Genomic DNA, 15,026 nt, shown 5'->3' with positions numbered 1-15,026 from the left:
TCCTCTTCCGCCCCGTGGAGCACAGGTGACAGGTGTAGAGCCATGAAGAAGAAGACGCCCGAAACAACAGATGGGCAAACAGAGAGACAGACAGAAGGGCGCAGGGAGAGTCGGGACGCGATCAGGCGTGAGTAAGAGACGGAGCACGAGCAGAAACAAAGAGCCCGAGCAGGCATGAGCACGCAACGACGCGTAAGAGAAGTCATGAATCAAGCATGACCAAGTGACAGGGCGTCAAGGAGGGACACACACGGGGTTTTGAACGCTGGCGTCTTCTCAACGGCTGAACCTCCTGAGCATCAAACCATCAGTAATCCACGCTGGTTTTTTCAAGCAGAGGGAACGCTGGCTGGATGCAGTGACGGTATCCCAGACTCGAACGTTACGTGGATTCCCAAAAACATCAATTACATTTCAGCTTTCATTAGAAATGGAGAAGTTACTATGGAAGCGTTGACTGGTATAGAACGTGATGAGATGAAAAATGACCTTTTTGCTCTATTCTTAGTGTTTTTGCTCAATATCAAGAGCCTCATTGAATTCAGTGGATCATAAACACGTTCACAAAGTAAATACTGACATGATATGTGATATAATGCAATAAACTATATATCTATACACACACACACACACACACTTTATAAAATATATGCACCCTCTGTCGCCCTCTTGGAACTGTATAATTAATAAAACTGTATTTAAATTAACATTAATATAATTATTATAATTTAATATAAATTATGCAAAACAGAGGGATAAAATATATGCACCCTTTCTCTCTCAGCTTCAGCGTAATTTTAATCTTATAATTAATACAACCCTATTGGAATTCATGTTAAAATAACTTATATGATTTATGCAAACTATAATGTCATGGGTTGAAATATTTGTGCCCTTTCTCTTACCCCCTCACTATTTTTGAAAGCCCAACTTCGGCATTTCTTTAATTTTATAATTAAATAAATGCCACTTGAATTAATATTAATATAATTAAGTTTTGCAAATGTGGGTGGTTAAAATATATGCACCCTCTCTCTCTCTCTCTCTCTCTCTCTCTCCACCCTTTTCTTTTTTTCTTGAAAGCCAGCAACAGTCATAGGTTTATTATATATAATATGGCTTATAATATGAATCCAGTACAATACATTCTCGAGGTCAAAAAGTGGAGCACATGCATAAAGTAATATCAGCTAATAAACGTGCATGATGAGCCCCTAAAATTGCAGACATTATAAGAGCGGTAAGGAAGCAAAGCATTGGGGTAAGCCCACCATGGCTGACTAAATAAATGCATTACAGCTTAAAGGTCAAGTGTGTAACTTCATACTTTCTCCAGTGCAGAGAAAACTAATGCAGCTCAGTAACTTCAGACCGCTTGGAAACTCTCGTCATAACAGCTTTTCCTTTATACCACTAATGGTGCAAAAATGACACACTTCACATAAAGCCCAACTCGCAATGTGATTCTGACAAATTTGTCTATAATCCTTGGCTAAAATCTGTAGTCTTGATTGCTGGACTAATCCAACTGGAGTTATATTAAAAACTGCAAAGGTCCTTTAAAATGGTGTAAGTTCATGAGATGTGAAATAAAGTGAGCGTATCCATAAGAAAAGACATCTCGCATGGCTTTTGGGGGGCCTGTAGCAAATCCATGTGTTTTTGTAACAGAAATATCCATGTTTCTCACTTCAGATAACTGTAGTAGGTAGAAGATGTGCATTTACTGTTTGCTTTACCGTCTTCCGACGTGTAAACAACAAACACACATTTAGCTCCATGGAAAGGCTTGGAGGAGCTGGACAGTTTTTAATATAACTCTCAATGGATTTACCTGAAAGAAGAAAGTCACACACAACTAGGATGCTTCGAAGCTGAGTAAAAATAGTCACTTTTGGGTGAACTAACCCTTTAAAGCAGTGTTTGTGAGTTTTTAACACTTCAAAAGTGGCACCTAGTGGCAAAGAATACATTTTGATTTTCATTCAGACCAAAACGAAAAGAGCAACAAGTAATATGCTAATGTAGACAACATCAACATGAAATGGCTTGGGATTCATTATAAAAACGACTCGTTTCAATGATTCAGAGTCTTTCTTCTGAAAGACGTTAACTTTATACACTGTGCGCTTTCAGATTTAAAACTTTGCAGGATGTTTTCATTCAGCTGTGTTACACATTGCATAAAAAAGTATTAAAAAATCCATAATAGGGGCACTTTAACTGGCAGATTAACTTCAGTCTGACGAGCTACAATCGTAAAATTGCACAGTGTTCACCCGGCTTCGTTCATAAGATCAATGTAAACTGGCATTTGATACTCACAGGAATGACTTGACGTCCATGCCTCTGGTCCGGATCTGTCCCATCATGTGGTCCCAGCTTCCAGGGTTGGAACGCGATCGTGCCCCTCCACCCGACCTGTAGCGGGACGCCCCTGCCCCAGCCGGGCTACCACGCACCCCCCGCGGGCCCCCCCGGTGGCCCCCACCCCCGGGCCCAGTGTGCAGTTGGCCCAGACTCTGGGAGGTGGCTGGGGGGTCGTTGGGGCCTGGCGGGGGCTGGTGGGTAAGGGGCTGCTGGAGGCTTTGCTGCCTGACCAGGGGCCTGGGGCGGGCTGCTGAGGACGGGATATGCTCCAAGGTGGAGGTGGTGGAAAGAGAGGGGTTCCCAAAACTGGCACCGCATCGTATGAATGGGGCCGAGTTGTGGGGCGAGACGAAGACAAAAAACAGGGACAGAAAGGAAGTCACAAGATAAAGGGAAGAGAAGGCAGGCACAATTAATGAAGACCAGAGAGACCCAAGAGGAAGAGGGAGAGGAGGCAAGACATGAAAAGACGACAGAATGAGGAAGAGTGTTGGGACAAAGAAGAGAAACAAACGAGACCGCAGAGTTTAGGGAGGGAAGGGTATAGGACGTGAAGGTATAGACATTTTAAGACGTCCATTGGGGGGGACAAACGCACAATGAGGGAATGAGGAAAGAAGAAGAAAGCAAAGTTAGCCAGAAACATTAGCACAAGGTAAAACATGTACACTACATTCCCCCCCTTTTTCACTGATAGGGTGACAGTGCTGGTACTGAAGCCTATGCTTGATTTCTGGAACCGATAGCTGGAGCTTATTCAAAAATGTAGCACTTTATTGTGATCTTGTTTAGCAGAATTAATACCAAGGTCATGGGTTCAATACCCAGGAATTGCACGAACTGTCGAAATGGGTACCTTGCAATGCAATGAAAGTTGGTAGACTAAAATGCCAAATGCTAGACTAAAATTTTGCTCAATTTCTAAACAGAGTACTCCAAAAATGTTCAAAAAGCACTAGAACATGCACCAAACTGGTGCACGTTTCCTCCAGGACAAGCCTCTGCACCAATTCAATGGAAAAGGGGTAGTCGTGCTTCTAGTGGCATGACCCGACAAAGGCGTACGTCTCGTAAACCCAACTTCCTTCGGCTAAAGACCTCTCTACATCTTCCGGCATCTCAATTCAATTATCGTTTTTATCCGTTCGACCCCTCCCAACATCTTCCTTTGCTCTGCGTCATGTCTGATTAGTGCAAAGTCCCGTTGAGCTGTTCTGTTTGATGCTAATGCTCTGCTGGAGGATTTACTGCACCAGGGTTAAGCACCACACACCCCTGTCGAGGTCCCAGTGCTGTAATTCCCGCACAGCATTCAAGTAAGCCGTCCCTGGTGAAAGTATTTGGAAGGAATGTCAGCAATAACTCAAACTCTGCCGCTACTAGGCTTTTTATACACTTGTCAAGGTTGCAAGAGGAACGGCGGCACGTTAATGGACATGAATTCATGTAGATGAGTTAAATGAACGAGTTACTACTGTAGAGTCGGTGATCGTCTTTTGAATGTTATGATGGATAGCTAGTATGATTATTAGAGTTAGTGAGTAGGCATTTCTTATTATAGGGCATGACGTGATTTAGTCAACTAGGATGTGCTCCCGAATCAACGCTCTTTGTTAAACTATTTCACCATCAAACACAATCTCGTTGCAATTCGTAACTACTTTACGTTTTGGTGAATTGGTGGATAATTCTTATCGATTTGTACACAAGTTTAATCTGCTAATATCCCACTGATGACTATGTTTAGGGTTTGGCTTAAAAAACTGTGGAAACTGTGGAAACTGTACATTAATCACAGAAGTCATGTTGTATGAATTCATACAAAATTGCCATCTCATAAAATAGTTACATTTTTCTCATTTGATCGGGCAATCATAACCTTAAGCAAAGGCCCTTTCACACAACTCATGTCAAACTTCCCCAGTGCCGTTATGACGTTATGCAACTCAAGTGTTTTAATGTGAAATTTATAGTTCAAACTATTTCTGCGTGACGAATCATGGGCAATGCTAACATGCAAACAGGACTCCAAAACAACGGTTAATTATTCTGTAGTTGGGATTTTTATTTTCCCCGTCAAAACAAATGTCAATTTAGATTTTTAGTAAAAGTCTTTTAATTTCATTTTTTAATTTTTTCATTAAATGTTTCCATTCCATTTTTGTCTATTACATAAAACGCTAAATATTATTGGCTGATTGCGGTTTAACTTTTTTTTCCCCAGTCTTTCTAAGGCTATTAAGCAAAATTATATCTTTCATATCTAACTAAATATATATATATATATTTTTTACTACCATATCAGCACAACAAATGTGTGTTTTTTTTTTTTTTTGCAAGGCCAAAAAATGCATGCACAACGAATTTAAAACTCTCTCACGCCGGCCTGTGTATCATACTTATATTTGTGTCATGCGATATTAAAGGCGTGTTATAAAATTTAGAGAACAACTGGAGAACAGTGGATAGTAAAATAGTGCAATATCAGAGTGTCAAATGCATCAAAGGTTGAGAATGAGTCGTATGAAAGTGTCTTTAGCTTAACCCTAAATGCAAAAATCTGACTGGTTGATAGAAATTTAGCTTCAGTTTCAACAAGGAAAAGTTGGTCCTGGCACACGTCCTATTTTAAATCACGTTATACTGCCACAGGCATTGCGACGGCACTCGTTTCACACATGGTTGTTAGATAAATACCATTCCATACATATATCCATATATATATATATATACAGCATATATGCATGTAATGCAGTATATCATCCTGCACTTACACCCATTATGCAGCTTGAGCTGTCATTAAGTAACTTACATTCCCCATCTACTCGTTTTCTCATCTCATCTGCTTCAGTTCTGTGTGTTATAAATAGGTTTAGAAAGCAAGGAATAAAAAGAAGCGTGTGGGGGTTGCAGACTCGGTCGAAACAATGATCAAAGTGTGTGAAAACACAGAAGCAAAAGAAAGCGTCAAAGAATGAAAGCAAAATACAGCTCTCCAAATGAATTTTCGCTGTCTTTAGAGGGAAAAAAGACGAAGGGTTGTTCTCGTTGGATTCGTCTAGCCTCTAGCCCTCAACAGACACGAATGCTGTGTGAAATTCGACATTAAAGTACAAGCGCTTCGTTAAAGACTGGGCTTGAAAAACCAATTTTAGGCAATTTTAGGCCAGTACTTGCTCATATGAGCGTTAAATATTCAGTGGCTAACTGAAAAACTGTGCATTACATTGCTGATGTTTCTGTCATGTCCTCTGTAACGCAGCAGCAATTTCATATTAGAAAGTTACGAAGGATCTTATCCTCTCAGGGCTAAAACTAAGTTTAAGGTGAGACTAGCACGCACACTTATTTATTAAAAGCAACAGTTCAATAACAAATGAAAATGCTGTCATTATTTACCCACCATCCACTTTCATTATGAGGAAAGGGCGGCTAGGATATTTTAAATAAAATATAAAAATAAATGAAATAAAAACCCCAGAAGAAACATGTAGAAAATAAGATAATAATGCAATTTAATAAAAGAACACTAAACATTAAAGTAATAATAAAATGTAATAAGAGTGAAGAAATGTGCTTAATTTAAATAGTAAAATACAATAGCATACAAAATATCAAAATAAAATAAATTAAAATAAAATAAAATTAAATAATTATTGTGTTCCTGGGAAGAAAGTCAAATATTGAAATAACATGCTTAAAAAATAAATAAATAAATTAAATTAAATTAAATAATCATTGTGCCCCAGAGAAGAAAGTTAAATGTTGGATCAGCGAGGAAATGGCTAATATTTGTTGTCAAGAAAATATTTTTTTTCGAAAACTGACATTCTGATCTGCACTTATCCAAACAGAAGCGTCTCAGAGTCCTCCAGCAAACCCCCCAGCTTTAGCAGAAACCTGTAGCTGCTTGTTATTACGGAGCTTCAAGAGGTCGGATGATAGAAATTCTGATGGAGGATGTGTGTCTAAGACGGCAAGAAGAGGAGAAGAAAGATACGAGGGGAAGGGTCGCAACTCTTACCTGGCCAAAAATAGAAACCAATTATAGGTCGAAGATGGGAGTGGACGGAAACATGAAATGAGAGACAGTCGAGATCTTTGGAGGACTGATAGGCGCGCGACTAAATGTTACGAAATATTTAAATGTCATTTCACCGCGAAAACAAAACGTGAAGGTGTCACAGTGAAACCTACTTGATGTCACGTTAGGCCTGGATAATATTATAACTACTTATATGCCTGATGGTTGCGTGCCTCATCAAATTAAGAGACACCGGGAACACAATATTGTGTGTTACGCGTGTTTAATTATCCTTTAAATGAGTCCTTTATGTCATTTAACAGTATATATGTTCAGTACGTCTCTTGTGTGGATTTACCTTCATCTTTACTGTGTTGCAGGACTTCTGATTCATATACAATTATTGCAATATTTGGAAAACTAATACTCTCTATTTGCACACTAAAGCGGAAGACGTAAATAACCACCTTGACGATATTTCTTTCGGTAAAGCATTGTTGTTACAAGCGGAAAAAAATATCTTAAAATATATACATTTCTTAGATTTAGCACCCAGCCCTATCATGTCCATTAAAAGCCTCCATTTATCCCGCAAAACTATCTAATACGGTTTACTTCGCTTTTGTGAGTGCAGTCACGCAGATCACACAGCGATACGCTTTTTCAAAAGATTTGAAAGCTACGATGGACGGCTTTATGCGAGAAAAGTCATCGTTCAGGGGCCCATCACGGCTCAAAAAAAATTTTTGAATTAATAACTCATCGCTAGCATAAACAATAGTAAACACACAAGTAATTATCGTACCCCAAACTCCATTATTTAAAAACTGTCATCAGTTCGCTGTCAAACATTAAACCATTTTTAATGGTGTGTGACCACTCCGATGATATTTACATAAACAAATTATTACTATTTAGCATTATGATTGTTCATGTTTAAGTCAATGCAACTGTTAGCGCCAAACAATAGCACCTTGTTTTTATTCCATTATTATTTTTCTGCTAAAGAAATTACTGCTTTTAATGATCGCTTGCTAGTTAAAAGAATATAGTAAAATATATAAATAATTTAAAATATATAATAAAATACATACTTAAATTTTTTTTTAAATATATTTACTCAAAAGTGATTGCAAAGATATTTAAAATGTTAATGTTAATCAAATTAAATGTTTTTTTACTTTAATCTTAATAAAAATGAATTGTTCTCCAAAAAATTTCTAAGGAACATTTTAACATTAGCAAGTATCCTGTGACTCTGAAGACTGGGGTAATGATGTTTTTAAAAACATCAATATCAATAACAAATTACATTTAAAAAAATTAAAAATTATATATATATATATATATATATATATATATATATATATATATATATATATATATATATATATATATATAAAATAGAAAAGTTAATTTAATTTTCAATAATATTTAATATTTCACAATATTACTGTTTTTACTGATCAAATAAATGCAACCCGCATAAAAGCATAAAACGTTATTTTTAAAAACAAACACTGCAAAAAAAAAAACCTTTTAGGTTAATTTTTTTGAATGATAGTAATATATATGAAATTATATTAACATTAATATAAAAGACTTCTTTAAAAACAAAATTTATTTCACTTAAGTTCTCTAAATGTTTAATTTGAAACAAAATTAAAATAAAATGATTATATGCATATTTTATGAACTTTTTCCGAAAACAAATTGCTGGAAACAAAACGAAACACAAATAATGGGCAAGTGATCGAATTTGATCAAACACATCTAAAAGTGATAAAATTTGATCAAACCGTCCAAATGCTAATGCAACTAATTATGATAATCAACGATAGCCAGTCCTGATAACCAATGATTATTGGCTACTTTTATGATGGTTTTGGTCGTGGCCACAGTCGTAGCACGGAAACCTTCAAAAACGAGTCGTTCACCCAAAACCGCCACCATTTTGTCCCGCTTTTGTTGCCCCGAACATCTGAAAGAGCAGGCGGTCGGCCCGCGACACTCACTTGCTGGGTCTCAAGCTGCCGGAGTGCAGGTGGCTCTGGACCGTGTGCCACCTCCCGGACCTGCTGGTCCCTGCTCCTATGCAGCTGTCACTGCGACTGGGACCCCCCACGCCCCCCACCCACGCCCCCTTCTCCAGCGATCCGCTGAAAGAGGCAAGAGAGAAAGATCAGGAGAGATCGAGGCCGAGGAAGCTACGTCGCACACCTGAGAAAAGGGATATCGATGCGTACAAGCCGAATAAACGGCACGGCGACAACTCGATTAAAAGATCAATTTTATCTTGGGCTGAAAGGAATCGAAAAATGAAATCCAGCTCAGGGTGGCTGTTAGTTCTTCTGTAGGGCTGCACGATTTGGTCTCGAGCGATTATTAAACGTCTTCAGGTTACAGTTGAATACATTTAGAATATATGGTTATAATACAAGCGCTATAAATGTCCGTAAAAGCCTAAAATAACGTTCCCGGGCAAGGATGAAATTGGGTCCTATTCCCGTTTGTTTAAATGTATTATTTTACGCAAAATATAAAATGCGGCGCCTAAACCAGTCTAGGTTTGTTCGCTGGTCTTGAGCTGGTCTCTCAGCATAGCTATAAGCCAGTGTTGTTGACTAAAGATCATATTCGATGAAATCAATTCTACGCTTAAAGCTGAAATAATAGCAGCAAAGTCATTTAAGGTTTAAGTTTAAGATGAAGTATCGAAATGGCTGAAACCCGGAACTAAAAGCTTTATGTTAAAAGTATATATTAAATAAAATATTAATCAAAAAAATTATGACGGGCAGATAACAAAATTACTAAAACATAAAACTAAATAAGAAAATATTGAAAACATATTGCCGAAACGTAGCACTATAAATATAGAAAAACATACAAATTACCAAAAATTGAAATAAATATCGAAATATTAAAAATGATAAACTACAATTAAAGATGAAATGACGCTACAAGTGACAAGTTAAAAGGTCTGAAATATTTAAAATAAGAAGGGACACAATTATAATGTTTATAATGTTATATAATGTATAATATAAATAAAATAAAATAAAATGACAGGCACATAAACGAAATGATTAAAAACCTAAATTAAGAAAACCCTAAATATACAAGTGAAAGCTAATATTAATAAATGCTATGTAATTGTATATAAACAGTACTGATATAAGTGATATAAGTGATTTTTTCCAGCGGGGTGGGCTCCAATCAAACTGTGCGGATGCTAAGAGAGGGATTTCATTCAGTGCACTTTTGGGTCAGCTGAAAGAGAAAAGCTGAGAACTTCAGCATGGAGAGTAATTTGTCCTATCATCAGCAGAGCGTGGTTAATACACAACTTCATTTACAGCCTTCACGCGCTGGTTTGCCGTTCGACTTGAGAGCTGCTGCTTCAGTGAGGTTTCACGTCTTTCTCGTTTAGCCTCCAAAGCGCAGTATCTGTCAAAACAGTCACAATGCGATTATATTTATACCAAATTGTGCAGTCCTACTTCTGCAAGCCCATGCCTAGCATTCAAAGATTTGGGGTCGGTAAGACTTTTTGGATCCTTTTATTCAGCAGCCATGCATTAAATAAAGAGTAAAAACTGATAATAGGTTTTTATTTATAACAGACGTACTTTATATTCGACAAAGAATCTTGTAAAATATAATTTAGCATGGGTTTTACTAAATATATTAAGCAGCACAACTGTTTTCAACATATATAATAAGATCTAATTAATAATAATATTTTAATAATAATATTAATAATAATTAATAATTATAATATTTTTTAACAATAATTTTAAATAATAATAATTTTATAATAGTATTTATCATAATATTTCTATTAATAATAATATTAATAATAATAATAATAATAATAATAATAATAATAATAATAATAATAATATTTCTTGAGCAGCAAATCAATATATTACCATGATTTCTGAAGGAGCGTGTGACACCGAAGACCGGAGTAATTTTAAAATATATTACAATTAGCATTAAAGCGGCAAAATATTACTTTTGAATGCATTTAACTGTATTTTGATCCAATAAAAGCAACTTTAAATTTCTAAAATACCGAAAAATCCTACCTACCCCAAACTTTAAAACACTAGATTTGATCGCATACATATTTTGATATCGGTCGTTTCTATCAGGACACACTGTAAGAGAGACATCAGCCGGCAGGTCATATCATGTATTAATCATCCTTGCTTTCCCTTCAGTCAGACAGGGACTAACGTTGACTAAATCAGGACAGTACAGTGACAGAGGAACCATGAGAGACAGGGCAAAGGTTAACACTTCAAACACAGAATGACGGCCGTTTCAGACACAGATTACCCACAACCCAACATTTGTGCATCAAGCTCAGAAACAGAGGGGCCTTGACATTTGTTCAAGCAGGTGACAGTGTTGTTACCGCCGTAAGTCGAGTCTTGGTCTCTTTACCCGTCATTCTCTCGTCTTTTAATATCTCCTTTAATATCTCCTTAGTGACTTGTTTGATCACATGAATGCAACCTTTTTCTAAATCTAAAACTATTAAATATAATTTTTAAGTTGAAATAAAATAAAACATATATATATATATATATATTATATATATATAATAATTTCATTGTATATATAATTTATTTATAGACAATTCTAAATAATATAACTATTAAATATAATATAATATAATTAAAATAAATATATGAAATATAAATATATATATATATATATATAAAATATATTTAATAGTTTTAGATTTAAATTATCTATAAAATAATAAGTTATATATATATATATATATATATAAATATAAATATATACTAAACAAAAACATATATATATATATATATTAAATAAAGCCAATACTAAAAATTCAATTCATTTAATTCATATATATATATATATATATATATATATATTTATATAATAATATTTTTTTTAATATAAACTAGATAATTTTACATTTCAAAATAGGAAAAACGCTGATTAAAATAATATAATAAGCTAAACAGAAAATAAATATAATATAAAACTATAATATAATATAAAAATATTTCAAATTTAAATTTAAACTAAACTTTCAATGTAAATATTTGTCTAAATTAAATGTAAAATAATTATAAAATAAAGCAACCATTTAATTGTTGTCAGTGTGAATGTACCATCACGTACAAAACACTACAATATAGGCACAGAAAAGCTCCTGTTAATAGATATTGCACCGTTAAATGTAAGTAAATGCAAAGAGACTATGATAAGTAAGTGAAATAAATTCTGCCTCTTAATTAAAAAGCAAAAACAAAAAGAATAATGAAAAAGAAAATAAAAGATGAAGAAGCAATCAGAAGCAGAAAATGTTTTGGCGACTCCTATTATCCCACAGATATAACAGTACAGCATGAGAGAAACCACAGAGGGGAAGTGACAGATGACTGAGAGACGAACACAACTACCATGAAGACCGGTCAACCCTCGACCTGATCACATGACGACTCCAACCAACATGCTCTAAACGCGTCTAAACCTTTGAGGTCGGAGGTCAGAGATTCCGAGGGTTGCCCGTCTCCATGGAAACCGCCCATGGGCTGAGAGCGTTAGCAGTTGGAGACATTAGCGCTGCTGGCAGGGCTGCAGGGAACAGGGCCTTGAGATATCAATTAGCAAACGTTTCAGCGATCCGTCGCTCGCTACAACCAATGATGATAAAGACGTCCTGCATTTATCGTCTTTCTTTAAAAGCAACGCGTAGGACTCGAGTGCTGTGAGCTGAACGAGCAAAATGTGAGTCGTTAATCTTCTCGCAAACTTCATTTGCAGTTGCGGTTTTTCTAAACAGGGAACCTGAAATGAAATTTACGAATGAAATTTGAGAGCTCCGGTGGAGATCCCAAATGCAATCTTTGCCTGCGGGAAACATCCGCAGAGTGGGAACGCATCTCTTTTACAGAGTTTGCCGAAAGCAGAGCAGAAAATGCTCAATAGAAATGATTTTCTCCATACACGTGTTTCTTTTGAAATCTTAAAATACAGAACACAAGTCATATATGATATAGGATATATATTAATCATATTGACAGCTTTTCACTATTCAGATCTCATGAGACATGTGTGTGTGTGTGTATATATATATATATATATATATATATATATATATATATATATATATATATATATAAATATATATATAAATAAAATAAAACAAAACAAAATAAAATATAGATTCCAAATTGAATGACTGAACTATAATTACTGACATGGATGAGAGTTGACCATTTTGTACAAATTAGTAAAAAATAAATAAATAAATAAATAAATAAAACAAAACAAAAAAAATAAAATAAAATAAAATAAAATAAAATAAAATAAAATAAAATAAAATAAAATTAAATTAAATTAAATTAAATTAAATTAAATTAAATTAAACAAAATTTAAACAGAAATATGATTGATCATATATCAACATATTGTGTTTGTGGGAGGGAATGAATGTAATTATTGACATGAATGAGAGTTGGCAATTTCATACAAATTTGTCCAATTTTTTTTGCATGAAAATGTCTACTTGCAGAAAAATCGTATTAAACGGAAAAGAGTGGACAAAATAAAACGACATAAAATTCAACCCCACATTTAATGACCGGCGTGCAGATGACGAGAGGATGAGAGCCGACGATTTTATATGAATTTATTCTATTTAATTTTTATGAAAATACATTATTAAACTAAAAAGTTAATTACGCACGTACATTATATGGAAAATAAATACAATAACCATAAATCTTTAATAAAAAAACACAACTCCCCACTGGATGAATTACGGCAGCTAGCGCGCGCATCTGATGTTATTTGGAGGAGGGAAGGTAGGGATGTAATTAAAGGCATGTGTATGAGAAGTGGGCAGAGATCTGCAGTCTGTATCTGTCTCCTATCAATTAGATTCTGATTTATCCTGGGAATTTATCCAGAAAGACTACTTCCCCTCGAAGATAATGACTTCAATTAAGCAATTAAAACTCAAGGAAACGGCAGACTGAGGCGAAGCTCGCAAGCCTCTGTGGAACTCAAGCCACGTCTCTCTGAGAGTGATGGGCTGACCTAAAGATTGGACATTTCATCCCGTTTCAGGCTGAATTGTGGCGTACTCTGAATGATAAAAAGCCAACTAGAATGCTGGAAAATGACATGGACTGCCCTAGATGCAGCTCTTACAGATGGGGTCAATGGGAAATACGCCCGGCGCGACTCCCAGGCTTTGGGCATGTGTTGCGGGTCATGCAAATTGACCTCGAAGAAGTACGATTTTGAAACGAGTCGACTCTTTCAGCTTCTTTTCAAGCGTGAGATCAGAGGTGAATCTCACAAAACCTGCAGAATAAATACGAGATAAGAAATAATATTCTGCAGGAGAAATTAAGGCCCTTTTTAGAGCCCTTAGGATATCATTTAAATTACGATTAGCTACATTTTTATACCGTTTCTCATTAATGCTATGTTCTAAGGAGTTTGAATGTGCTCGATTATCAAAAAACAGAGCAAAAAAAAGAAAGAAAAGTAAATCCATAGTCAGTAATATTACTTAAATATGTATGCTAACTATATGATTAGGGCTAGGATTGAAGTTTATTGTAACTTGAATGTAATTACGCATAATTTAATTTTATTAGAATATTAAGAACACCTTAAAATAAAGTGTTACCAAAATGGTTTATTCCAAAAAAAAACTAAAGATTATAAAACACAAAAAAAACCAAAAACAAATCCAGCCTATTGCTATTTCTTTAATTATATGTATACATACATAATAATAAAAAAAAAAAAAAAATATATATATATATATATATATATATATATATATATATATATATATATATATATTATGGGGCTAAAAAAACAATATAGATTTTTCTTTTATGCCAATTGGTCAATAGGATATTAGGTAAAGTTCATGTTAAATAAACATATACATTTTTGCTTTGTAATATGCATTGCTAAAAACTTAATTTGGACAGCTTTAAATGTGATTTTCTTTGGGTTTTTTTGCACCCTCAGATTCCAGATTTTTGCATCTCAAACAAATATTGTCCTAAGAAACCATGCATCAAAAGAAAGCTTATTTATTCAGTTTTCAGATGATGTATATGACTTGTTTTATATATGCATATATATATATATATACACACATGCATATATATGTTTGTATTTTTTTTTCCTTTTTGATTTCTTGGGTGAAATTTGATCTGGACGCTTGTGACGATTACTTTTTAAGTTTTATTACACAGTAAGCTAAATCAGATCGCTGAAACTGAAGGCCAGAACGGACTTCCCTTTCACTACAGCCCTGCGCAGAGAGAAGGGGTCCCTTACCGGCCCAAACCAAGACTCACTTGGGCGTGAGGCGAGGGTCTCCGTAAGGGGCGTAGGGGGACATGTTGAGGAGGAACTCTTTGGGCGGATAGGAGCTCCAGCGCTGCTGAACCGAGCTGCTGTCGTTGTTATTCCAGAAGTCCCTGTCCAGATCACTGCAGACAGACAGAAAGACAGCTGAAAGTGCGTCTTCACCGAGAGTTCGGATAGACAGACAGTCCAGAGAGAGGGAGAAAACACCGTTGTGATACTACAGTAACTGGCTGAG

General features: G+C 35.3%; 1 protein-coding gene across 3 annotated transcripts in view; it reads right to left on the bottom strand.

The window, feature by feature from the left end:
• Nucleotides 1-15,026, bottom strand: part of syt7b (synaptotagmin VIIb) — a 118,519-nt gene that overhangs the window by 41,933 nt on the left and 61,560 nt on the right. For 2 of the 3 annotated variants that reach the window (XR_006251447.1, XM_043245387.1), the window contains exons 4-6: nucleotides 14,779-14,913; nucleotides 8,410-8,553; nucleotides 2,326-2,676 (exon numbers count right to left, since the gene is read on the bottom strand). Coding sequence is in view for 2 of the 3 variants with exons in the window: in XM_043245387.1 (XP_043101322.1) it covers nucleotides 2,326-2,676; nucleotides 8,410-8,553; nucleotides 14,779-14,913 (630 nt within the window). In the remaining variant the exon portion in view is untranslated. The remainder of the gene's footprint in view (nucleotides 1-2,325; nucleotides 2,677-8,409; nucleotides 8,554-14,778; nucleotides 14,914-15,026) is intronic. The other variant, XM_043245388.1, reaches the window with a different exon arrangement.

This window comes from Puntigrus tetrazona, chromosome 7 (genome assembly GCF_018831695.1).
Source record: "Puntigrus tetrazona isolate hp1 chromosome 7, ASM1883169v1, whole genome shotgun sequence".
In the NCBI taxonomy this organism is placed as follows: domain Eukaryota; kingdom Metazoa; phylum Chordata; class Actinopteri; order Cypriniformes; family Cyprinidae; genus Puntigrus; species Puntigrus tetrazona.
Note: the sequence above shows the minus strand (reverse complement) of the source record. Positions and strands in the feature narration are given on the sequence as shown.